The following is a 26,675-nucleotide window of genomic DNA, read 5'->3' on the forward strand; positions in this document are numbered from 1 at the left end:
CTTTTATCCAGAATTCCAGCAATATTTCTTTGGTGGAAGACCAGCAGAATCCTCTTCCTAACTAAAGGCCAATGCAAAGTGCTCAGTCAGTCCTTGATCCACAGTCCCTGCTTCAACGAGCAATCTCCTGTTTGCTCCCTGATGCCTCACCTCTCCATTTATTACCTGCTTACTGTTTTAGATTCCCTTTATGTTCCCTGCTGGCCTTATTTCATGTCCACTCCTTGCCTCGCTCATCTCCCGATCTCGCTTCCTCTCTGAACTTTTCGCAATCAGTCTGATCCCCACGTCGTTAACTTGCTCTGTTGGCAGGCACGGTCAGCGTGACGCTATTACAGCACCAGCGACCCGGGTTCAATTCCGGCCCCTGTCTGTAAGGATTTTGTACGTCCTCCCCGTGCATCTGCGCGGGTTTCCTCCGGGTGCTCTGGTTTCTTCCCATGTTCCGAAGATGTACGGGTTAGGAAGTTGTGGGCATGCTATGTTGGCGCCGGAAGCGTGGTGACACTTGCGGGCTGCTCCCCCCCCAGAACACTCTATGAAAACAATGCATTTCACTATGTGTTTCAGTGTACGTGACTAATAAAGATATCTTACCTTATCTTATTCTCTTTGGTTACTCATTGACCATCCTACCTTTCTCTTTGTCTGAATGTACCCACACTGGATCAGAACTACCTCCTTCTTAAAGACTCCCGTTGTTCAATTAGAATTTTGCTTGTGGAACTTTTAGTCCAGTTGGCCAAGGCCAGATCTGTTACCACTGAAAGCGTCCCTACTCAGTTGCTTATCCTTACCACTAAATGGTCCATCTTATTCCCTAGTTATTCTCAACCTTATGATCGCGGTTCTCCACATGCTCCCCACAGATACCTGCTCCAGTGCCACCAGCAATGCCCCATTCTCATTGTGTGGGAAACACTGTGTCAAGTTCTCCTGAGCACTTCAATAACGTCTCCCTCTCCTCGCCCATTTATTTCTCCTCTCCTAGCTTGTATCGTCATTTTGGTTTTCTCATATTTCTGTATTTTCCATGAAAACTTGCTTCTCTCAATTCTCAACACTAGTTGGTGGCCTGTAGAACAGACCCAGTGTTAAGATATTTATTTATTAGTCACATGTACATCAAAACACACAGCCAAAGACATCTTTTAGCATGGCTAAGAATGTGCTGGGGGGGGCAGCCCGCGAGTATCGTCACGCTTCCGGCGCCAACATAGCACGCCCACAACTTCCTAACCCTTACACCTTTGGAATGTGGGAGGAAACCGGAGCACCCGGAGGAAACCCACGCACACGGGGAGTACGTACAAACTCCTTACAGACAGCGACGGGAATTGAAACCGGGTCGCTGGCACTGTAATAGCGTTACGCTAACCGCTACGCTACCGTGCCGCATGCAAGATGCTATCCTTGCCCATGCTGACACATCCACTCTCCCCAATATCTTCCTCAATATCACCCACCTGCCCCTTGTTTCCCCTCTTCCCTGTTTATGAAGATCTTCTGTTGAATATTTAGTGTACCAGTCTCTATCACCACAATATCATTACCCTCTCTTATTGAATATGCCCCATGTATTTACAAACATGCACCGTAAAACATTTTAAATCTTGGCCTGCTCCTGCCAAAAACATTAAAGGTCACTACTGTTGTACGAAGTGATCCCTAATTCTACTACTTATTCCCAACCCAGACATCGGGTGAAAACCTTATCCCATCGACACATACCTCACCAGCAGTGGGAGTGGTTGAAGGCCCCCCTGTGCTGTCTGACTACATCTGCAGGTCATTATCCCCGATCCAGACACTTACAGATCAATCGGAAGAGACTGCAGGGCCCTTCCTCCAGAACGGGAGCTGACAGAGGTCTTTACTGATGCTAAGATTGGTAAGGCAGTGGGAAGAGGATGAATTGTCACCCGAGTGAGACAAAAAGTGGAAGCCATAACCATAAAGCAGTCACAGATAAACCCAGTTGGGAATACAGGAGAAACCTCTCACCCAGGAAGTGCTCAAGACTAACAACAAAGTGAGGCTGGGTAAGACACCAAAGAGGAAAGACACAGGAGGATAGCAGGAGATGGAGAGGGAGGGGCTGCCTCTGAATGTTCTGTAAATCATACATTTGTCTCAGTACATCAGGGAAACTGCTGACTGCACTCCTTGTACGATGTGGTCAATATCCTCCGCAAGAAACCACAGCAGAAAGGCTGAGAGTCAGAAATCTGCAACGTGCAAAAAAAATCTGGCTGGCTTCACGAGCACATCTGTTAGTGATCAGTCAGTACAATGTAGAGGGGCCCGGACGCTTCTCCAGTCACGGGCCAACAGCCAGACGTGAGAGTCTGAGATTATTAAAGTCGGCGCAAAGAAAGTGGAGAGAGGAAGAAGTGGGAGAAGAGAGAGAGCGACGGACAAAGAAAGAGAGAGAGAGACAGAGGGGCAGGGAGACAGAGAGAGAGAGAGGAACAGACAAATGGAGATACAGGGAGGGAGTGGGGGAGAGAGATGGGGGAAGGGGAGAAGGGGGAAAGATGGCTTATTGGGCATCATTCATTCTGGGATGGATTGTTTTGCTTGCTCTTGTCTTGCTGTTAATCCTGGGAACGTAGCAATGACAAGCTCACCAAAATCGGGAAAGCGAGGTTTCATGGATTCACAGAAGCTCACAATGCACAAGGCCATTCAGCCCATCGCACCCATCCCTGTTCTTTTGAAGATCAATTAACCTCACCTTTGAGGTTAATTCAACCTGACCAGGTTGAGTGAGCTCGGGCTTTTCTCTTTGGAGAGGAGGAGGATGAGAGGTGGATTGATAGAGGTGTACAAGATGTTAAGAGGCATAGATCGAGTGGACAGTCAGAGACTTTTTCCCAGGGCAACAATGGCTAAGACGAAGGGACATCATTTGAAGGTGATTGGAGGAAGGTATAAGGGGGATGTCAGGGGTAATTTTTCTTTTACACAGAGAGTGGTGGGTGCGTGGAACGCACTGCCGGCAAAGGTTGTGGGGGCAGGTACATTACGGACATTTAAGAGACTCTTAGATAGACACATGAATGATAGAAAAATAGGGGGCTATGTGGGAGGGAAGGGTTAGATAGAGCAGGATAAAATGTCGGCACAACATTGTGGGCCGAAGGCCCAGTACTCTGCTGTAATGTTTTATGTTCCCTGCCTTGCCCTGCAGTCTCTGTCACTCCTTCAAATGATTTATCCAGTTCTCTCCTGAAAGTTTGCTCTTGAATCTGCCCTTAAGCTGTTGAACAAGTTCCAGAGCACACAGCCCACAGCGGAACAAGACAACTCTCCTTGACCCTCTCCTTTGCTTCCCCTGCCAACCACCTTAAATCACGTCATCCACATGCAAAACTGACCATGCTTGCAACTGGGAACTGCTTATTTACGCTGCTTGTTTGTTACTGGCAGGCACGGTAGTGTAGCAGTTAGCCTAACACTATTACAGCGCCAGCGACCCGGGTTCAATTCCGGCCACTGTCTCTAAGGAGTTTGTACCCTCTGCCTGTGACTGCGTGGGTTTCCTCCGGGTGCTCCGGTTTCCTCCCACGTTCCAAAGATGTACGGGTTAGGAAGTTGTGGGCGTGCTATGTTGGTGCCAGAAGCGTGGCAACACTTGCGGGCTGCCCCCAGAACACTCTACACAAAGATGTATTTCACTGTTTCTTTCGATGTACATGTGACTAATAAAGAAGTCTTATCTTACCTGAATGCCTCGTCATTTTGAGAGGATCTCCTGAATGACACCTTCTCTGCTCCAGGTACAAGCCTACTTATTGATGTGACTGATACCGGGGCCAAGGGACTGGGGAAGCGAGTGGGTACAGATCCCGACACATGCCAGGCTAGTCATAGAGTCACGTCGCACAGAAACGGGCACTTCAGCCCACAGAGGCGGTGCCAACCGTCGAACCCTCACCGTACGCGGATCCCATTTTATTCTCCTCACTACCCCATCGGTTCTCTCGCTCACCCTACAGACTTGGGGCAATTTACAGCAGCTAATTAAACCAGCAGCTCTTAAGTTCTTTGGGACCCAGGAAGAAACCGGAGCACCCTGGGGAAAACGTGTCCACACACACAGACAGCGTCGGAGGTCAGGATCGAACCCAGGTCTCTGGTGCTGTGAACCAGCGGTTCTACCCGGTGTGCCACCAATCAACAACAGCTCACTTTTCTTCGTTCCTCCACACTTAGCTGCATTAAAGCATCGTGGTAGGAGGCTAGGGCAAGGCCTGGGAATGTAGGAGCGGGGAACAGTCCCGCAGGGAGCCAGGCATCGGGAAGCAGTAAAAAGGGGGCAGGTACAGGGACCAAATTCATGGAAATCCCCCAACATGGGACAATTGCCAGATAAAAGCTGATACCAAGCTACTCAGGGAGATACTCAGGCTGAAGACCAAGGCTGAGAAAGACAAGTAGCAAATGGGGGGAAGAAAAGCCATTAGTGGTGGAACCTTTAAGGTGACGGAGAGGTCAGGTTAGAAGGTTTGCGTGACTCCAAAAGGATGGTACAGCAACCAATTAGTTGGCTTATTATTGTCACATGTACCAAGATACAGTGAACAGTTTTTGTCTGCGTGCCGTCCAGACAGATCATTCCGTACGTAAGTACATCGAGGTCATATAGAAGGGAAAGAAAAATGCAGAATAGAGTGTTAGAGAGAAAGTGCAGTGCAGTGCAGGTAGACAAATAAAATGCAAGGGCCACGACAAGGTAGATTGAGAGATCAGGAGTTCATCTTTGTTGTACAAGAAGTCTGTTCAAGAGTCTTATAACAGCGGGATAGAAGCTGTCGAGCCTGGTGGCACGTGCTCTCAGGCGTTTGTATCTTCTGCCCGACGGGAGGGGGGAGAAGAGAGAATGAAAAACACGACGATGCTGGAGGAACTCTGCAGGCCAGGCAGCATCCGTGGAGAAAAGCAGGCGGTCAACGTTTCGAGTCAGGACCCTTCTTCAGGACTGAAGATAGGAAAAGGGGAAGCCCAATACAGCAGAGGGAAAAACCTATTTCCCATCTTGCTCTTGCACACACACAGACTTGGATACAATAACTCTTGCACGCGCACATGCCTGGATACAGTGACTCTTGCACACACACACCTGGATACAGTGGCTCTTGCACACACGTGCGTGCGTATACAATGGCCACTGCACACACATGTGCACAGTTAAAGTGGTTCTTGCACATGCACTGGGATACAGTGGCGCTCGCGTGCACACACGCGCGCACACACATGTATACAGTAGCTTGTGTGCACGCGGACACACACATATGGATACAGTGGCTTTTGCATACGCGCACAGTTTAAAGCGGCTCTTGCGCACACACAGACGCACACTGGGATACAGTGGCTCTTGCAAACACGCACACACAGATACCGTAGCTCGTGTGCATGCAGACGCACAGTCATGGATACCCTGGCCCTTGCACACACGTGCGTGGATACAGTGTCCTTTCCACCTCAGGCGGAGCCAGACCAGGAGCCAACGTTGGTCAGGAAGCAAAGGGTGGGACCTGATGCAGGTTTGAACTCAGGGCAGTGGGGTTCAGGATGACCTGACACTGACAGAGGTTAACTAAACATCAGCCCACCGCTGATAGGGCGGCTCATATCCGAAGGACATAGTCACAGGTGTACACAACTTCACAACCAGCGGAAGGCCACAACAGAACAGGCAGGAGGAGGCTGTTCAGCCCTTTGAATCTGTGTTCCACCATCCATTAGATCATGACTGATCTCTACCTCAGCTCTACTACCCTGCACTATCCACAAATCTCTGTGGTCCAAGTCCATAGCTCCCTGAAAGTGGCTGCACAGGTTGATAGGGCTGTAAAGAAGGCGTCTGGCATGCTTGCCTTCATTAATCAAGGCATTGTGTTCAAGTGTTATGTTGCAGCTTTATAAAACTCTGGTTAGGCCACATCTGCATTTAATTCTGGTCGTCCCATTATAGGAAGGGTGTGGAGGCTTTGGAGAGGGTGCGGAGGCTTTGGAGAGGGTGCAGAAGAGGTTCACCAGGACGCTGCCTGGATTAGAGGGTCTGAGCTATAAGGAAAGGTCGGACAAACTTGGGTTGTTTTCTCTGGAGCGGCAGAGGCTGAGGGGAGACCTGATGAAAGTTTATAAGACATCGCAATGTTTAATACCAGAGGCCATGCATTTAAGGAGAAAGGGGGAAAGTTCAAAGGACACGTGTGGGGCAAGATTTTTTCACCACACAGAGAGTGGTGGGTGCCTGGAATATGCTGCTGGGGTGGTGGTGGAGGCAGATACGATAGAGGCCTTTGAGATGCTGTTAGATAGGCACATCACCAATAGCCTGTCCTGGTCAAAACATGTAGATGCCACAGCCAAGAAAGCTCACCAGCACCTCAGGAGGCTAAAGAAATTCAGTATGTCCCCTTTGATACTCACCAACTTTTACCAATGGACCATAGAAAGCATCCTATCTGGATGCATCACGGCTTGGTACGGCAACTGTTCTGCCCAGGACCGCAGGAAACTGCAGAGAGTTGTGGACACAGCCCAGCGCATCACGGAAACCAGCCTCCCCTCCTTGGACTCTTGTCTTCACCTCTCGCTGCCTTGGTGTAGCAGCCGGCATAATCAAAGACCCCACCCACCTGGGTCATTCTCTCTTCTCTCCTCTTCCATCAGGTAGAAGATACAGGAGTCTGAGGGCACGTACCACCAGGCTCAAGGACAACTTCTATCCCACCGTGATAAGACTATTGAACGGTTCCTTTATACGATGAGATGGACTCTTGACCTTACGATCTACCTTGTTCTGACCTTGCACCTTATTGTGTACCTGCTCTGCACTTTCTCTGTAGCTGTGACACTTTACTCTGTATTCTGTTATTGTTTTTACCTGTACTACCTCAATACAGTCTGTACTAACTCAATGTAACTGCACTGTGCAATGAATTGACCTGTACGATCGGTATGCAAGACAAGTTTTTCACTGTACCTAGGTACAAGTGACAATAATAAACCAATACATGAATGTGCAGGGAATGGAGGGCTGTGGACATTCTGTAGGCAGAAGGGATTAGTTTAATTAGGAACTTCATTACTAGTTCTATTAGTTCAGCACAACATCGTGGGCCGAAGGGCCTATTCCTGTGCATCCCTCGATTCCCTCAACATCCAGAAATCTATCGGCCTCCACTTAGAGCCAGTGAGCCTCCACACTCTTGTGGTCGAGAATTCCAAAGGTTTGCCCCGCTGGGTGAAGATAATCCTCCTCATTTCTCTCCTGTGGCCTATCCTTATTCTCAAATTGTGTCCCCTCAAGTCTGGGGAAAAATTCTTCCCTGCTTTGACAAAATCTCCCCTCGGCCTAACCTCCGAAGAATCCGGTCTCAGTCTACTCGATCCTTCCTCATACGGCAAACCCACCACCCCCGGAGACGCAAGAGACTGCTGATGCTGGAGTCCAGAGTGAAACTAGAGTAAACTGCTAGAGGGTCAGGCAGCGTCTGAGGAGGGAAATGGACAGTCGATGTTTGAGACCCTCCATTGGGACTACCTGGAGCCAGGCTGGTGAAATTCACTGTACTCCCTCTATGGCAAGTGCATCCTTTCTCAGGTAATGAGACCAAAACTGAACAGAGCGCTCCAGGTACAGTCTGATCCAGGCTCTGTACAACTGCAACAAGACTCCCTCACTGATGTAATCAAACCCTCTCATTACAAAGGCCAACGTATCACTTGTGCTCTCGCCTCTCCCTGTGCATTGGTCTTTTGGACCAGCATCTACGGGTCCCTTCGAACATCAACACTACCCAGTCTCTCGCCACGTAATGAAGGTACAGAAGCCTGAAGTCCCCACACCACCAGGTTCAGGAACAACTACTTCCCTTCAACCATTTGGTTCTTGAACCAACCGGCACAACCCTAATCACTCCCTCAGAATAGCAACATTGTGACCACATTGCTCTAATATGGACCTTTTTTTTGTTCTAATTGTGTATACTTTATGTTTTTCTTGTGAATGTTGTATCTCTGATGCTCTGTGCCTGTGATGCTGCGGTAAGTTTTTCATTGCCCCTGTGCATACACGTACTTGTGGATGTGACAATAAACTTGACCTTGACTGTACAGATCTGTGGATGTACACTACAAGTCACCTCTATTTGCTCATGCTCCAGCATCACCTCATGCTCCAGCATCACTCCGGTTGAGAGAGTGCCACACTGCCAGACCAAATGTCATTGATTCACACGCTAAGCTAAAGTCCAGTGGCTCAGCGGTGAGAGCTATTGCCTCACACCTCCAGCGACCCGGGTTCGATCCCGACTTCCGGCGCTGGTGTGTGTGTGTGTGTGTGTGTGTGTGTGTGTGTGTGTGTGTGTGTGTGTGTGTGTGTGTGTAGTCTGCATGATTCCCCTGGGTGCTCCAAAGTTAATTGGCCACTGTAACTGCCCCTGAGTGGCAAAAGAGTTGATGGGCCCACGAGAGAGGGAGTAAGTTGCAGTTACAGGGGGAGTAAGAAGGAGAATGGGACTGACAGGTTTAATCTGCTGGGAGGTAGGATGAATCCAGTGGACTGAATGGCCTTCTGTACTGTAGTCAGTAAGTCGGAGAAGGACATAAATTGCAAGCTGCTTATCTCATGAACCTTGTGGTTAGGAGAGATACCCACTGTGACAAGGAAAACATCCAACGTGCTTGGGGAGAGCTACCAGAGAACAGCTGTGATCCCATTGAATGGTGTAGCAGGCTCGAAGGGCCAAATAAGATATCTGTATTAGTCACATGTACGTCGAAACACACATTGCATCTTTTGCGTGGAGTGTCCTGGGGGCAGCCCCCAAGTGTCGCCACGCTTCTGGCGCCAACACTTCCTAACCCGTACGTCTTTGGAATGCAGGAGGAAACCAGAGCACCCAGAGGAAACCCACGCAGACACGGGGAGAACGTACAAACTCCTTATAGACAGCGGCGGGAATTGAACCCGGGTCGCTGGCGCTGTAATAGCGTTACGCTAACCGCTACGCTACCAATGGCCGGCTCTTGGGCCTATTTTCCGTGCATCACCGTCCCGTCTGCCCCCTCAGTTGGACAGGATGACCCAACAGCTGCCGTTCTGAGGAAGAGCTGGGGTGTTACCTCGAAATCAATTTTCATCCCTCGTACAACGTCCCTCAGCCAGATAGTTGGATCATTTCAGGAGTCACTGTTTGTGGAACCTTGCTGTGCACAAATTGCACTGCATCTATTAAACATTAATTTCACTTCTTAGAAAAGCTCTGTACTGGATCTGAAGGACATCTGGACGGTTACTTCAAGTGCTTTACAAATGCATTTCCTTTTCCCAGAATACCCACTTGCTGTCAGTGAAATGCTTTGCATTATCAGCATTGACCCCCATCCTGTCCCTGTCCACCTGAATCCCAGTTCTAGCCCCAACAAATACGGAGAGATTAGTTGCTGGAAGGTCGATGTTTTTGAGCCTTTAATTTCCAAAGTGGAGATTTGAAGTTTCTGAGGGTCTTTGACATGGTTCATTAATTCTGGGTCACACAGTCTGACTCTCCCCACTGCCTGACATTGTGTATTAAGCAGGAAACAGCTGGCTTTCATTGACTGAGTAAAACTTAGCATGAAGACGAAACAAGATGGAGAGGCTCAGCATTCTGTGGTTCCATGGTTGGGAGTTTTTGTTTCGCAGACCAGTATTATCCGACCAGTTCTCCTGCCAGAACTGAAAGAAATGTTTCCCAGTGAGGAACAGATGCCCGTAAACAAAAACAGAAAATTGCTGGAAACTCTCAGCAGATCAGGCAGTGTGTACGGAAAGAGAAACTGAGTTTAGACTCTGGGACCGCTCTGCTGTGGTCTCCTCCCTTTTAGTTTGCAAAGTCTTGTGTTAGTTTACATCACTGATTCACTGTCGTAGTCTCACTGTAACTGTTTGCCAAGTGTTGATTGCGTACAAGTTAACGTCCCATCCCAGGGCTTAGCCTGATGGGAAGATGGTCAAAATCCCTCCCTGATCTCCTTAGACCAGCTGAGCTGTCCTAGTTGTCCAATGTCAGTGACCCACCCACTCATTTCCTCACAGTCAAGGAGGCTCCCCTTCTTTACACTGAATCCATGACTCGACCTCACCTCCATTCCCAGTTTAGGACAATCCGATTGCCCCTGGTTGTTAACATCCGGCCTTCCCACACTCCCAGCTGCCGGATAACAGCTGACTCTGCGGGAGGTCATCCACTTTGACGCACAGAACAGGAAGTCCAGACGAAGGGTCTCGACCCGAAACATCGACTGTCCATTCTGCACCCCCTTCCCCCCCCCCACCCCACCACCACCCAGATGCTGCCTGACCCACTGAGTTCCTCCAGCGTTTTGTGTGTTGAGCTTACCCAGATAAGCATGAAGTGATACACTTCGGGAGATCGAACTTGAAGGCAGAATAGAAGGTTAATGGCAGGACTCTTAGCAGTGTGGAGGAACAGAGGGATCTTGGGGTCCACATCCATAGATCCCTCAAGGTTGCCACGCATGTCGATAGGGTCGTTAAGAAGGCGTATGGCGTGTTGGCCTTCATTAGTTGGGGTATTGAGTTCAAGAGCCGCGAGGTGATGTTGCAGCTCTATAGAACTCTGGTCAGACCACACTTGGAGCATTGTGTTCAGTTCTGGTCGCCTCATTATAGGAGGGATGTGGAAGTTTTAGAGAGGGTGCAGATGAGATTTACCAGGATGTTGCCTGGATTGGAGAGCATGTCTTATGAGGATAGGTTGAGCAAGTTAGGGCTTTTGTCTTTGGAGAGGAGGATAATGAGAGGCGACTTGACAGAGGTGTACAAGATGATAAGAGGCATAGATCGAGTGGACAGTCAGAGACTTTTCCCAGTGCGACAACGGCTAACACGAGGGGGCATAATTTTAGGGTGATTGGAGGAAGGTATAAGGGGGATGTCAGGGGTAATTTTTTTTTACACAGAGAGCAGTGGGTGCATGGAACGCACTGCCTGGGGAGGTTATGGGGCAGGTACACTAGGGACATTTAAGAGACTCTTAGACAGACACGTGAATGATAGAAAATAGGGAGCTATGTGGGAGGGAAGGGTTAGACAGATGTTAGAGCAGGATATAATGTCGGCACAACATTGTGGGCCGAAGGGCCTGTACTGTGTTGTAGTGTTCTGTGTTCTATGAAAAGAAGAGACACCCCCTGTTGTTCTTTAACGAGGTGACGCTGATGCTGTGTGTCCCCTGCACGTACTCAAGGACTCTGCATCCACAACCCACTCCAGTGCAGAATGCAAAGCCCGGCATGGGGTCTAAATTAAGCAATAAACCATCTTGCAGTGAAAGCCACACACAAAAAAATGTGCGCTTTCAACAAAACCAGAGCTTGACCTTTGCACTTCCTCGCTTGGCTCTGCCTGCAGACCCTCCCGAATCCTGCTGCTTTTTCACCCGTGAAGGAGTTCAGCCAGGCAGTGAGGCGAGACACAAGTCCACCACAGCATAACCAGTCAGCAGGAAACATGGACGTTGGTCCCCGGTCACTCAGTCATTCACAAGATCACAAGACACAGTGGGCAGGCATGGTAGTGTAGCGGTTAGCGTAACGCTTTACAGCGCCAGCAACCCAGGTTCAATTCCGGCTGCTGTCTGTAAGGAGTTTGTACGTTCTCCCCGTGTGTCTGCGTGGGTTTCCTCCGGGTGCTCCGGTTTCCTCCCACATACCAAAGACGTACGGGTTAGGAAGTTGTGGGTGTGCTATGTTGGCGCCAGAAGCGTGGTGACACTTGCGGGCTGCCCCCAGAACACTCGACGCAAAAGGTGCATCTCTTAAAAGACAAAGGAGCAGAAGTAGGCCATTCGGCCCATCGAGTCTGCTCTGCCACTTCACCATGAGCTAAACTATTCTCCCATCTAGCCCCAATTTCCGGCCTTTTCCCCATATCCCTTGATACCCTGACTAATGAGATACCTATCAATCTCCGCCTTAAACACCCCCAGTGATCAGGCCTCCACAGCTGTACGTGGCAACAAATTCCATAAATCCACGACCCTCTGGCTAAAGAAATTTCTCCGCATCTCTGTTCTAAATGGGTACCCATTCTGAGCTTCTGTACAATTAACAGGTGGTGACATCAGGAATAAAGGCCTGAAGCTAAACGTCAGGGAGAAGGAAGGAGAGGCTTTTATTCCAACATTTTACTCAAGTTTTCTGGATATGGGAATATTTATTGCCCATCCCTGACTGCCCTTGAGAAGGGGGCGATGAGCCTCCTCGAACCACTGCAGTCCCTTCAGGTGAGCTCCAGGATTTAGACCCAGTGACGGTGAAGGAGCAGTGGTACACTTCCGGGTCAGGACGGTGGGTGACTTGGAGGGGAATCTGCAGGCGGTGGTGCTCCCCTGCGCCCTGCTGCCCTCGTCCTTCTCGGTGGGGGAGAGGTGGCAGGTTTGGGGGAAGGTGCTGTCGGAGAAGCCTGGGCGAGGAACCTTGGTACGTTCTGTAGACGGTGCGCGCACCGCAGACACCGTGCGCCGGTGGTGGAAGGAGGGAGAGAGTGGAGAATCGAGTGGGTTGCTTTGGCTTTGTCAGAGCCACACTGAGCCAGGCCGGTGGAGAGAGTCCCGTCATACTCCTGGCCTGTGCCCTGTAGATGGGGGAAAGGCCTTGGGGTGTCAGGAGGTGCGTCACTGGATACCCAGTCTCTAACCTGTTCCTATGACTGATCCAGTCGAGTTTCTGGTCAATGGTGATCCCCAGGAAGGTCGGGTGGGGGGGGGGGGGGGGGGGGTGGTGGGGGGGGAAGAGGAGGAGGAGGAGGAGGAGGATTCAGCAGCGGGAATGCCACTGAACGTTAAGAGTGGCTGGACAGACGCCCACTTGTTGGAGATGGTCTTTGCCTGGCACTTTTGCAACGTGAACAGTACATGCCACCCCTCAGCTGCCCCTCACCCCATGCCTGGGCATGTTCTCAGGGACTCTTCCTCTGTCAAGGAGTCACGAACAGGCATGAACATTCTGCAGGTTTGTGGAGGGTGGAGGAGGAGGAGGAAGGAGGGGGGGGAGAAGGTTCCCAAGGATCGCAAATGCCAGCACTGCTAGGCTGGGCCAAATGGCCTGTTTCTCTGCTTTGCCTTTGTGCAGCTTTTTAAAAAGTGTTACAGCGAAGACAGGTCAGTCACACAACACAACTGGGACTGAGACCGAGACATCCTGTCTGTGAGCGTCAACTGTTGCTGGGGGGGGTGATGTTCCCACAACGAGCCCACCTTGCCTCCCTGCCACAGACAGTGGAGGGAACACAGAAGTTCTCCCTGGTGTCCTCAGTCCAAAATCCATCCCTGAACTTTCACATCGCTCAAGCGGATGATTCAGCATTGATATGGGGCAGTTTCGGCAAGTTGGCCAACGCAGATATCACAGAAGTTAAATTCAAACCCCAAAAGGCAAATCCAAACGGAAAACGTTGGAAAAGCTCAGCAGGTCTGGTAACGTGTGTGGAAGGAGAATCAGACAGTTGGACATCTTGCTCGGCATGGACCAGTTGGGTTGAGTGGCCTGTTTCTGCACTGTACAACTCTAATTAACATTTCAGGTTCTCTCTCCACAGACGCTGCTCGACTGCCCGAGTGTTTCCAGCATCTTCTTACTTTGTTTCAACCTCTGCAGTTTGATTCCCGAAGATACATCACTGCAGGAGCTCCCAACCCGATAGGACTTCTCTATCTTTGCCAGTGTCTGTGAACCCATAAACCAATTCCTCACAGGGACCCGCCCTCGCCAGACGCCCTGTCCTGATAGCGAGAGCGATTCCACTGCCCGGGTTTTGCTTTGATCAAGATTTCCCCAACACTGCATTAGATGGCTTGGTGTCACAGTTCCAGTCTGATGTTCCCATCTCCCAACCCCACTGCAACTGCATAAACGCAGGCTGTTGCCACCTGCGATATTTCACTGGGCAGAGACAGCATGTGTAGGCCGCCCATTCCACCCTTCTGATCCCTCCTAGCCCAGCTAGCAGCATCACAGGTGCCCAACTTAGATCAGTGACAACAGCTGCCAGATGTTTACAGGCAGCTAACTTTTGCTGGGTTACGACCCGCATATCTGCTCTGTCTAATCAAACTTTTCCCCTCCCCCTTCTAACAGAAAGTTCAAAGCCAACGAAATAAAAAAACATATTTTTATACAAGCAATCTTTTCACTGAGCTGATTGGAGCAACAGCTGGATTCATTGTAAATTCCAGAGAACTGGAGGCTCCCACGCACGGAGAGCAGACAGAACTACATCAGACGTACAACACGGAGGGAGGCTATTCAGTCCTACAGCTTTTGCTTCACCCCAGCTTCCTCCCAGCCCTGTCCTTTGCCGCTACCGCCCTCCAACACCAAATCACTCTTCTTCCCTACATACAACCATGCTGTTCGCTTGGCACCACACCAGCCCCACTCTCGTGCTCTCGGGGCAGGGGGGGAGTGGGAGGGAGGTTTCTGCTCAGCTTCCCAAGGGGTTTAGTGATGACCTTATACGAATGCTCCACCGTTTCTTGGCTTCCGCCCCTGTAAACAGGGAAAGTCCTGTAACAGCTCAGCCAACATCTTGTCTTTCCTGGCAAAGAGCCTCAGCCTCTCCTGTAAAAGTCCTTCATTAAGAGAAGCAAAGACAGACAGGCTGTTTGATCCCTTAAGGCAGACATTAAATCTCCCACTCACTCTGGCTATTTTTGTCGTTTTATCAGAGGATGCTCCTTGATGGTGATTCTAGAAGCCAGCAGTGAGGACTGTCCCTGTGCTGGGCATGGGATGGGCACCCACAGCTCAGGCACATTACTCACAGAAACACTCGTTGAGATGTAGAATGCACCAAGCAGGAACCTCTCACCCCACGGACCTAATCCCAGAGTGAATTTATGTTGATTTAGCAGCTTCCCCTCCCGCAGACTTACATCAGTAGTTGGGGTTCTCTCCTCCCCCTCCCCCCAGCATTCCCCTCCCACCCTCTTCAATCTTCCCCCACACCCACCCCCCTCCCCTCACGCTCCATCACCGATTGGTCACCATCCCTCATCCTCAGCCAACCGAACCTGTAGGGGCAGGAGTAGGCCACTCCGCCCCTCAAGTCTGCTGCCCCAATCAGCGAGATCGTGGCCGGTCTGCCTCCGACCTCGACCCTGCCGAGGTAAACCTCGCCCATCCGCCCAGCTCCCTCCTCCTCAAAAACATTCACAGACTTTGCTTCCACCGCCCTTTGAGGAAGAGAGCTCTGAAGACCTCACCACCCCCGGAGAGAAAAGGTTCTGCCTCGTCTCCATCTTAAACGGGCGGCCCCTTATTCCTAAACAATGATCCTCGATCCAAATTCTCCCAAGATGAAACGTCTCCTCCACATCCAAGACCCCTCAGGAATTTGCATGCTTCAAACCCTGCTCATGTTTCTAAACCTCCAGCAGCCTATCCAACCTTTCCTCATGACAACCCGTCATTGCTTTGAACTAGTTCCAACCCATGAATGTCCTTAACTAAGGAGACCAGTAGTAGGCAGCGTACTCCATACCTGGTCTCACCAATGCCCTGAAGTACAACCACCCTACGTTTGCATTCAATGCCCCCCACCAATAAACAGCAGCAGGGTTAGTGGGGTCAGGGAAAGCGGGGTTGGAGGACTATTCCTCTCTCTCCCCTTTTATTCTGGCTTCTGCCCTCTTCCTTTCCAGTCCTGATGAAGGGTCTCAGCCCAAAACATCAACTGTTCTTTTCCCTGCCTGACCTGCTGAACCCCTCCAGCATTTTGTGTTCAGATTTCCAGTCTCTCCCGTGTCTCCAGCTTTCCGAACTGCTTGCTGGGAGATCAGAATCATTATCACCGGCTTGGATGAAGTGAAATTTGTCGTTTCGCGGCAACAGTGGAGTGCAAAGACGCAAAACTGCACACTCGGCTTCGCGTGGATCACGCACTAACCTCCCTGTCTCCTCACTGATACCACCCGGTGAGAACAAACGCAGACTAGGTGACCGATTCGCACCGTGTGGCCTCCTCTACATTGGCGAGACCAAACGCAGACTAGGTGACCGAGTCACAGAACACCTGCGCTCCGTCCGTAACCACGACCTGCATCTCCCCATTGCCGGTCACTTCAACTCCCCCTCCATCACTGATATGTCAGTCCTCGGCCTCCTCCACTGCCAGGAGAATTCCAAGTGCAAACTGGAGGAACAGCACCTCATTTTCCCTTGCAGCCTGACGGTATGAACATTGATTTGTCCCACTTTAAGTAACCCCCACATCCCTCCCCACCCCACCACCGCCACCATGCTGCTTCTTCCCTTTCCTAGCCTCTGTTTCTCTACCATTTTTCCCTCTCTCCTTCCCTTTGCCCCGTTGCCCGGTGGATCTGCTCTCCCCTCCTCCCCCACACCTGCCCATCACTGTCTCCTACCTGCGTCTACCTATCACCACCCTGTGCCCACCCCACCTCCCCTCTTTTGTCCACCTATCACTGCTCTGCTTTTCCCTCCGATATACTGGGCTTCCCCTTTTCCTATCTTCAGTCCTGAAGAAGGGTCCTGACCCGAAACGTTGACCGCCTGCTTTTCTCCACGGATGCTGCCTGGCCTGCTGAGTTCCTCCAGCATCGTCGTGTTTTTCATCTGGATCCCAGTATCTGCAGTCCTTTGTTTCTCTCCCATCCTTAATTTGTAGAGTCTGTGTTAACTTTATCACCCACTCCACTCCAGCTCTTCCTGCAGCTCCCATCGGGCAGGAGGTACAGAAGCCTGAAGTCCCCACACCACCAGGTTCAGGAACAGCGACTTCCCTTCAACCATTCGGTTCTTGAACCAACCAGCACAACCCTAACCCTACCTCAGCAACGGAACACAACGGACCACCTCCTGTATGCCCTTGCTTCTAATTGTTTTTTGCATCAATGTCTTGCCTTGCACACTTGTTTAACTCGTATTCTGTGTGTCTGTACCTGTGATGCTGCTGTGAGCAAGTTTTTCATTGCACCTGTACCTCACTGTACCTGTGCACATGGGAATAAACTCCACTCGACTTGCCCCTCCTGCCTGCACTGAGAGACCCAGCGCACGTGTTGTGCTCCATCCCAGTCTCCCCTTCTCCTTTTCCCCTCAGGTGGCGATACCGACCCCTCCGTCTGTCAGATGCCCACCCACCCGGCTGCTGCCCCATTCCCTGCTCCTACCCCTGCACCAACCCTTGATTTACCCGAGACCCCCCCATAGCCTGATTCCCGGGCTCCATCTCCCTCTGACGCACAAGAGACTGCTGGAATCTGGAGCAACAAGTAAACTGCTAGAGGAACTCAGCGGGTCAGGCAGCATCTGTGGTAGGGGGAAGGAGCTGTCAACGTTTCAGGTCCAAACCCTGAATCAGGGGCCACTCCCCAACTCTGGCTCTACTCCATCCACTCTACTCTACTCCATGCTGCTTCCCACACCAGTGCGGAACTCATCAGTTCCATAACCTACCAGGCTAACTTCTACCCTGCTCTCAGACTCCTGTGGACCATTTGGCACCTCTCTCCCTTTGCCAGATCTCTGTCTCCATCTCAAGAGAGAAGACGGCCCACTGATGTTTACCAGAAACCCACCCACTCCAGCAGCAACTAAAACAGCAGCCCTCCCACCGACGCCTCCCTCCCTCCCTCCCTTTCTCTCTTGGACATTGTAACAACTGAATTACACATTTTAACTCAATTTCCCCGTCAGCCCACAGAGACGCCGGCCGTAGACCCAGGCTGTGGGCAAGTGCAGGGACACTTCACTCGGAGACACTTCAACCACCCCAGCGTTGTTCCCGAAGGTGGGGGAGAGCCGGGTGACTGCAGCAGACATCCCCACCCACCCCACCGCCTCCCCACCCTACCCTACCCAGAACACTCTCACCCCCTCCACCCACGGGACACGCCCCGCCCACCCTACCGCCCCAAGGAGACTCGCCTCCCCCACCCCCTACCCCACCGTCCCCGGGACACCCCCTACCCCACCGTCCCCGGGACACTCCCCACCCCACCATCCCCGGGACACCCCCTACCGACCCCCCCCCCAACCCCGCAGCCCACCGTCCAGAGGCACACGATCCCCCCCACCCCACCGTCCCCGCAACACCCACCCCCCACCACACCAACTATCCCGGGACACTCGGTCCCCCCCACCCCCGGTACTCACCCCATCCCTGCACCACCGGACACCCCAGCCGCAGCCGCTCACATGCTGCCGTAGGGACACCGCCGGCAGCAGCGGCACCAACAGCAACTCCTCACATCTGGCGAAGGGGCAGCGCCGAGTCCCGGTCAGTCAGCGGAGCAGCCCAGCCCCTCCGGAGGAGGAGCAGCCGCTCTCCGCCCCCGCCGCACTCTCACAGCCGCCTCAGCCGCCTCAGCCCCTCACCCCTCCTCTCCCCTCCCCCGTCTCCCCTCCCGACCCTCTCCCCCTTCCCCTCCTCTCCCCCACCCTCTCCCCTCCCCCCGTCTCCCCCCCTCCCCCACACTCTCCCTCGCCCCTCCTCTCCCCCACCCTCTCCCCTCCCCTCCCCTCTCACCCCTCCCCTCCCCCTACTCTCCTCCCACCCCCCTCTCACCCTCCCCCTCTCACCCCCTCCTCCCCCTCACCCCCCTCCTCCCCTCTCCCCTCCCCTCCCCTCTCCCCTCCCCTCTCCCCTCCCCTCCCCTCTCCCCTCCCCTCCCCTCTCCCCTCCCCTCTCCCCTCCCCTCTCACTCTCCCCCTCTCACCCCCCTCCTCTCCTCCCCCCTCACCCCCCTCCTCCCCTCTCACTCTCCCCTCTCACCCCCCTCCTCCCCTCTCACTCTCCCCTCTCACCCCCCTCCTCCCCTCCCCCTCACCCCCCTCCTCCCCTCCCCCTCACCCCCCTCCTCCCCTCTCCCCTCCCCTCTCACTGTCCCCCTCTCACGCCTCTCCTCCTCTCCCCCCTCTCACCCCCCTCCTCCCCCTCCCCCTCTCACCCCCTTCCCCCTCTCACCCCCCTCCCCCTCTCACCCCCCTCCTCCCCTTCCCCCTCTCACCCCCCTCCTCCCCCTCCCCTCTCACCCCCCTCCTCCCCCTCTCACCCCCCTCCTCCCCCTCTCACCCCCCTCCTCCCCCTCCCCCTCTCACCCCCCTCCCCCTCTCACCCCCCTCCCCCTCTCACCCCCCTCCTCCCCCTCCCCCTCTCACCCCCCTCCTCCCCCTCCCCCTCTCACCCCCTCCTCCCCCTCTCACCCCCTCCTCCCCCTCCTCTCCCCCTCCCCCTCCCCCTCCCCTCCCCCTCCTCCCCCTCCCCCTCCCCCTCCTCCCCCTCCCCCTCCCCCTCCTCCCCCTCCCCCTCCTCCTCCCCCTCCTCCCCCTCCCCCTCCTCCCCCTCCCCCTCTCACCCCCTCCTCCCCCTCCCCCTCTCACCCCCTCCTCCCCCTCACCCCCCTCCTCCCCTCACCCCCCTCACCCCCCTCCTCCCCTCTCCCCCCCCCTCACCCCCCTCCTCCCCCCTCCCCCCCCTCCCCTCCCCTCCCCTCTCCCCCTCCTCCCCTCCCCTCTCCCCCCCTCCCCTCCCCTCTCCCCCCCTCCCCCCCTCCCCTCTCCCCCCTCCCCTCTCCCCCCCCTCCCCCCCTCCCCTCTCCCCCCCTCCCCCCCTCCCCTCTCCCCCCCCCTCCCCCCCCTCCCCTCTCCCCCCCCTCCCCTCTCCCCCCCCCTCCCCTCTCCCCCCTCTCCCCTCTCCCCCCCTCTCTCCCCCTCTCCCCCCCTCCCCTCTCTCCCCCTCCCCTCCCCCCCCTCCCCTCCCCCCCCTCCCCTCCCCCCCCTCCCCTCTCCCCCCCTCCCCTCTCCCCCCCTCTCCCCTCCCCCCTCCCCCCTCTCCCCCCCCTCCCCCTCTCCCCCCCCTCCCCCTCTCCCCCCCCTCCCCCCTCCCCCCTCTCCCCTCCCCCTCCCCCCTCTCCCCTCCCCCCTCCCCCCTCTCCCCTCCCCCCTCTCCCCTCCCCCTCACCCCCCTCTCCCCTCCCCCTCACCCCCCTCCCCTCTCCCCTCCCCCTCTCACCCCCCTCCTCCCCTCCCCCCTCATGCCCCTCCTCCCCTCTCCCCTCCCCTCTCTCCCCTCCCCCCTCCCCCTCCCCCCTCCCCCCTCCCCACTCTCCCCTCCCCCCTCTCCCCTCCTCCCCTCCCCCCTCTCCCCTCCTCCCCTCCCCCCTCTCCCCTCCTCCCCTCCCCCCCTCCCCTCCTCCCCTCCCCCCCTCTCCCCTCCCCCCTCTCCCCTCCCCCTCACCCCCCTCCTCCCCTCTCCCCCCCTCTCCCCTCCCCCTCAACCCCAACCCCTCCCCGTCACCTCACACACCCTCCCTCACCCCTCTCCCCTCCCTCACCTCTCCCCCCCCCCCCACCTTTCCATCTCCCCCCTTCCCCATTGAAAGTATCCTGACTAGTTGCATCACGGTCTGGGACGGCAATTCGAATGCACAGGAACGTAAGAAGCTGCAGGGAGTCGTGGACTCAGCCCAACACATCACGGGCACATCCCTCCCCACCATCGGGAGTATCTACAGGAGGCGCTGCCTCAAGAAGGCAACATCCGTCATCAGAGATCCCCACCATCTTCTCGCAGCTCCCATCGGGCAGGAGGTACAGAAGCCTGAAGTCCCCACACCACCAGGTTCAGGAACAGCGACTTCCCTTCAACCATTCGGTTCTTGAACCAACCTGCACAACCCTAATCACTACAGTTTAACAACACTCTGACTACTTTGATCACTTTGCACTAAAATGGGCTTTGTTATTTTTTGTTCTAATAGCGTTCTTTCTTGTAAAAATCGTGTCGAATTCATGTTAATTTATGTTTTTCTTGTGAATGCTGCCTATCTGATGCTGTGTGCCTTTGATGCTGCTGCAAGTAAGCTTTTCATTGCAGCTTTTGCACACATGGACTTGTGCACGGGACAGTAAACTCGACTTTGACTAGGACTTTGATTGTAATTAGGTGCCTGCAGCAAGAATGTATAACCTGTGGTGAATCAAAAAATGGATCAAAGTGTTTACTCAAATTCCTAACCCAAGGTGCTGTGGAGTCCCTGTGCCAGAGCCAAACTTTTCAAACAGACCGTAAGGTGGAAAAGAAATCCTGAAGTATTTGTTTACTTAAATGACGTCTAACATTTGGATCCATTCTATATGACAATTTCACCAAAGCCCTCACATAAATGACAGGATGACTACACTTTCTTCATGGAAACATTCATTAAAAGTTTTAGACTGTCAACAAACAAAAAGAAACTTTTCTTCATCAGAGCACCTTTGTTGTGCTCAATGGCTAGACATACTGATGAAGGGCCTCGACCCGAAACATCGACTGTCCATCTCCCTCCATAGATGCTACCTGACCTGCTGATTCCCTCCAGCATTTTGTGTGTTGCTCCGGATTTCCAGCATCTGCAATTCCTTGTGGACATCAAACATTCCTATATTGGATAAAGGACGCAAGGTGGTACAATCAAAGTGTTAATCAAACTGTGATTTTTTTGGATCAAGAGTACTGAGGGAGAAAGAGGGGAACAGCTACATTTGAGGAATAAACTCCTGTTGGGACACTTTGCGAGAAGCAGGCGGGAAAATAACGAGTGGTTGGCAAGATGAGTTCTATCTAAAGTCATACAGAGTTAGGGAATAAGTAAAATTTAGAGTTAAAAGAGTAATTTGCAAGGCAAGTTCCTCCATTTTAATTTTAAAGTGGCATCATCAAAGATCCCCACCATCTGGGTCATACAACTAGTCAGGATACTTTCAACAGTCTATCTGTAGAAGTTTGTTCGGGGACAAGCCAAACCTCCTTAACCTTCTAAGAAAGTAAAGACACTGGCACGCCTTCCTTGTGATTGCATCCACGTGCTGGGCCCTGGACAGGTCACCCGATGTCAGGGTAGATGCAGGGACGATATTTCCCCTGGCTGGGGGAGGGGTATAGAACTAGGGGTCACAGTCTCAAAACAAGAGGTCAGCCGTTCAGGACTGAGCTGAGAAAGATTTCTTCAACCAGAGCGCAGTGAATCTTTGGAATTCTGCCCCCATCCTGAGAGGGCAGTGGAGGCTCGGTCACTGGGTCTATTTCAAACCAGAGAGCAATGTTTTGATTTGAAAGGGATCGAGACTGCTGTGTAGGGAAGTGACACCAAGGTAGAAGGTCAGGAGATCGTCCTCGACCTGATTGAATGGTGGAGCAGGAACGAGGGGCTGAATGGCCTACCCCTGCTTTTATTCTTTGGTTCCTGGCTCTCTGGCCTGCCCTGTGGTGTTGGGGGAGGGGCACACAAGCTCCCCAGGGGTGCATGTGGGGGGCACAACCTGATGTGCAGGGTCTACAGGGGTTTACGTGGGACTGGACACCTGGTTAAAGCCGCTGACCTGACCCTGGGGCAGCAGGTGAGTCGCTAACCATGGTCCTCTCCCACAGCAGTACCGTCCTCTTTGACTGAGGGCCCCATAAGTGTGGTAGCAGAGCGTGGGCTGTATTCCTCCCCGACTCTTGCCCTGAGGTCAGTGTGTCGATCGTTCCCCACCCTTTGGTCCAAGCCCGCTGGGATGCCATTGATGTTGTTGTGGTGCCTATCACCAAGTGCACCATGTGGTAACAACCTTTGACACGTTATTGCACTAGGCACAGCAGTTACTTGAGACTTACCGCCTTCAGTGAAAGGTGTTTTGTTGGCAGCTGTACCTCAGATATTCACCTTAATAAAAAGCAAACTCCCGACAGACACAACAGTTGAGGAGGTCCCTGCCCTTGTTTGATAAGACCTCAAACTTGCCTTGTTAACCCTTGCCCCTTACTTAGGGATAGCCAGCTGATTAGACATAGTCAGCGTGGCTTTGTGAGTGGGAAATTTTGTCCCACGACTTTGAATGTCAAGAGGCGACCAAGAGGGCAGTAGAGGTCGTCCACGTGGAGTTTATCAAGGCTTTTGACAAAGTCCCGCAAGGTAGGCTGATCCAGAAGGTTAGGTCACGTGGGAACCAGGGTGAGCTGGCCAATTGGATACAAAATTGGCTTAGTGGTAGGAGTCGGAGGGTGGTAGCGGAGGGGTGCTTTTCAGATTGGAGACCTGTGACCGGTGGTGTGCCTCAGGGGTCGGTGCTGGGCCCTTTGTTATTTGCCATGTACATTAACAATTTGGATGAAAATACAGGTGGCATGGTTTGTAAATTTGCAGATTACACCAAAATTGGTGGTGGAGCAGAGAGTGAAGGTTGACTAAGGTTACACCAGGATCTATCAGGCTGTAATCTACCCAGGCGGATGAATTGTTAACTGATGGTAGTTTATAAAATTATGAGAGGCATAGATAGGGTAGATAGTCTTTTATCCCCAGGGTGAAAATGTCAAATACTAGAGGGCATGGATTTAAGGCGAGAGGGGGAAGGTTCAAAGGACATTTACAAGGCAAGTTTTATTTACAGAGAGTGGTGGGTGCCTGGAACAGGCTGCCAGGGGAGGCGGTCGAAGCAGATACGATGGTGGTGTTTAAGAGGCATTTAGACAGGCACGTGAACAGGCCGTGAATGGACGGATATGGATCATGTGCAGGCAGATGGGATTAGTTTAACGCCGTCATGGCCGGCACAGACATCGTGGGCCGAAGGGCCTATTCCTGTGCTGTACTGTTTTACCTCTCCTCCAGCTCCTGCCTGTTGTACATCCTCAGTAAAACGGATCACCGCTATTTAGTTTCCAAGCAGCCTTCTCAGGTATCTTCTCTCGTTTCTGCAGTCCTGGGCTCCTTAATCAATATTGCAATGCCAGCTCCATTTCACATCACTCAGTGTCACACTGGGAGATTCTATACCCTGAGCTGCTGGGGCTCCCAAACGCTGTTGTTTTTGAACCATATCCTACACTTGCTTTATGGATTTTAATCTCCATCCTAAGTGGTCACCTGTGCATGTGGAGACCATTCCCTGCAAGTTCTGATCCTACGCCTGCAGGGAATTCTCTGTCCCTGCACCCACCCCGTGGATCCGGTCCATTCCAGTGGGGTCACCACCTGACTTCAACCTGGGCTCCCCTGGGGTCAGCTCTTCATTCATAAACCTGATGTCTTTCAGATAGTTGGAGGTTTCCTGGTTGACACCACCCACCTGAAACACACACACACACACACACACACACACACACACAGCCTCACAGATCTGTCGTTGTGCAAACTAATGGAGACATTGTTCCCAATAAGCCCCATTATTTCAGGTAACCACCCACTAACTGGAATGTGTGACCCTGCAGGGAGTGATGCTGGAGTGAATTGGGAGGGGGAGACCTCGCTGGGACCCCTGGTCATTCTGGACACTGCCACCCACCTGCCAACAGAGTCCCTGAATGAGATTGAGCATCGGAGACTGGAGAAGTCTCCAGGCGGTGAGTTGACCTGCTGCCAGTTTCTACTTGCCCCTCAGTGTTTCCCTCACCACTGGTTTCTCATTGCTCTGTAAGTGTGGAGACTGAGGTGGTCCTATCCATGGCTTTGACTGTGACAGCTCTCTCTCTGATCTCTGCCGTGTTGACAGCCTTATTCCTGTATAGGAAACACCAGCAAACCCTGGTCAGTTACTGATCAATGACCAATAAAGCAGTGGTTGTTTCTACCTGGTGTGGTGTCTCATGTCCCTGAGCTTGGGGTTGTCCAATTTGTACCAGTGCTTTTACACACGTGTGCTGCTTGCACAGGGCTATCACCATGGGAACCAGGAACCAATGTGTGTGTCTCTGACCCCGGCAGTGCTGCCTGGTCACTGACGTCAGAACTGGATGCAACGTCGTGACACTTGTAGATCAGTTGGTCACTGGTCACATCTGCTTCTGTGTAAGGGCAGGCACGGTAGTGTAACGGTTAGTGTAATGCTTTACAGCGCCAGCCACCCAGATTCAAATCCCGCCACTACCTGTAAGGAGTTTGTACGTTCTCCCCGTGTCTGCGTGGGTTTCCTCTGGGTGCTCCGGTTTCCTCCCACATTCCAAAGACGTGCGGGTTAGGAAGTTGTGGGCGTGCTATGTTGGCGCCGGAAGCGTGGCGACACTTGCGGGCTGCCCCCAGAGCACTCTACGCAAAAGGTGTATTTCACTGTGTGTTTCGATGTACGTGTGACTAATAAAGATATCTATCTAAGGGGATGTGGGATTGGTTTTGTCCCACTGGGAGCAGTCTTGCTCCCAAGTCGTCTTTTGTGGGTGCCAGGAGCAGCTCCATTCCTGTGTGGAGTGAGCTCAGATGGTCCTGTACTTGAATTGGAGTGAGGCAGTTGTATTGGAAGGTTCAGACTGAGGGATTGGTGAGTTTGTTCCCTCTGGAGTCTAGAACTGGGCCACTGTCATAGTCATAGAGCAATACAGCACGGATACAGGCCCTTCGGCCCATCCAGTCCATGCTGACCACGGTGCCCACCAAGCTAGTCCCAAGTTCCTGCGTTCGGCCCATATCCCTCGAAGCCCCGCCCCTCTGCATACCTATCCAAATGCTTCTTAAATGACACTGTCGTACCTGCCTCATCCACTTCCTCTGGCAGCTCGTTCCATATACTCACCACCTTCTGAGTGAAAAAGTTGCCCCTCAAGTCCCTTTTAAATCTTTCCCCTCTCACCCTAAACCTACGCCCCCTAGATTTGGACTCCCCTACCCTGGGGAAAAGACTGTTACCGTCCACCTTATCTATGCCTCTCCTAATTTGAAACACGTCTATAAGGTCGCCCCTCATTCTCCTACGTTCCAAGGAATAAAGACCTAGCCTGGCCAACCTCTCCCTATAACTCAGGCCCTCAAGTCCCGGCAACATCCTCGTAAGTGTCCTCTGAACTCTTTCCTGTTCAACCACATCTTTTCTATAACAGGGCGACCAAAACTGTGCACAGTTACTCCAAGTGCGGCCTCACCAACGACTTGTACAACTGCAACATAATGCCCCAACTCCTGTACTCATTGCCCTGACTGGTGAAAGCCAGCATTCTAAACGCTTTTTTCACCACCCTGTCTACCTGTGACACCGCTTTCAGGATACAGGGTCATCCATCCAGGGCCCAGGTGAGATTTCTTTCCTGGTGTTGACTCAATTCACCAACATGCCCAACAGATACAGTGCAGGCACTTTGCATCTTCTACTCTTGTCTGTGACCTTGCTGTGTAGATTCCACCCTCTATGCCTTCGGACAGGATTTGGTCATTGTTCACCCACCTCATTTCTCCCAGGCATTCACGGGAAACTGTTTCCGTCCTGTTCCTGCAAGGGTCCGTCTCATTCCTGCCCTGTTCCATGTAGTGAGAGCTCCACATACCCCTCACCGGCACACTTCCCCCAAGAACTGGGGGATGGAAATTGCTCTGATCTGGGACACACTTGGGAACGCTCACATTTGTGTCAATGAAGTCTGTTCTCGGCTTTCAGCTCAGCCAGGATCTTTGCAGCATGAATGTCCCCGGTGTGCATTTGTTGTTGGTTTAAGAGACTTGTATTTCAACCAAACTAAATGCTGTGCAGTGAGGAGAGGGAAAGATGGGGAGATGGGAGAGGGAATTAATTCTGTGAAATGATGGAGAGACACGACAGCTCCTGTGCACACACTTCCCAAGGTGGGTAACCCTGACCCTGTAACCACACTTCTTTCAGTAAATGAGATCATCTACTTC

General features: G+C 52.9%; 1 protein-coding gene across 1 annotated transcript in view; it reads right to left on the reverse strand.

Annotated features, from left to right (window-relative positions):
- The window catches only part of LOC127586594 (galactose-3-O-sulfotransferase 2-like), a 109,087-nt gene extending 90,750 nt beyond the window's left edge, over positions 1 to 18,337 (reverse strand). The window contains exon 1 of the mRNA XM_052044688.1: positions 18,202 to 18,337. Coding sequence (XP_051900648.1) covers positions 18,202 to 18,206 — 5 coding nt within the window. The 5' untranslated portion in view covers positions 18,207 to 18,337. The remainder of the gene's footprint in view (positions 1 to 18,201) is intronic.
- Positions 18,338 to 26,675: the final 8,338 nt, after the last annotated feature.

This window comes from Pristis pectinata, chromosome 37, assembly GCF_009764475.1.
Source record: "Pristis pectinata isolate sPriPec2 chromosome 37, sPriPec2.1.pri, whole genome shotgun sequence".
Taxonomy (NCBI): domain Eukaryota; kingdom Metazoa; phylum Chordata; class Chondrichthyes; order Rhinopristiformes; family Pristidae; genus Pristis; species Pristis pectinata.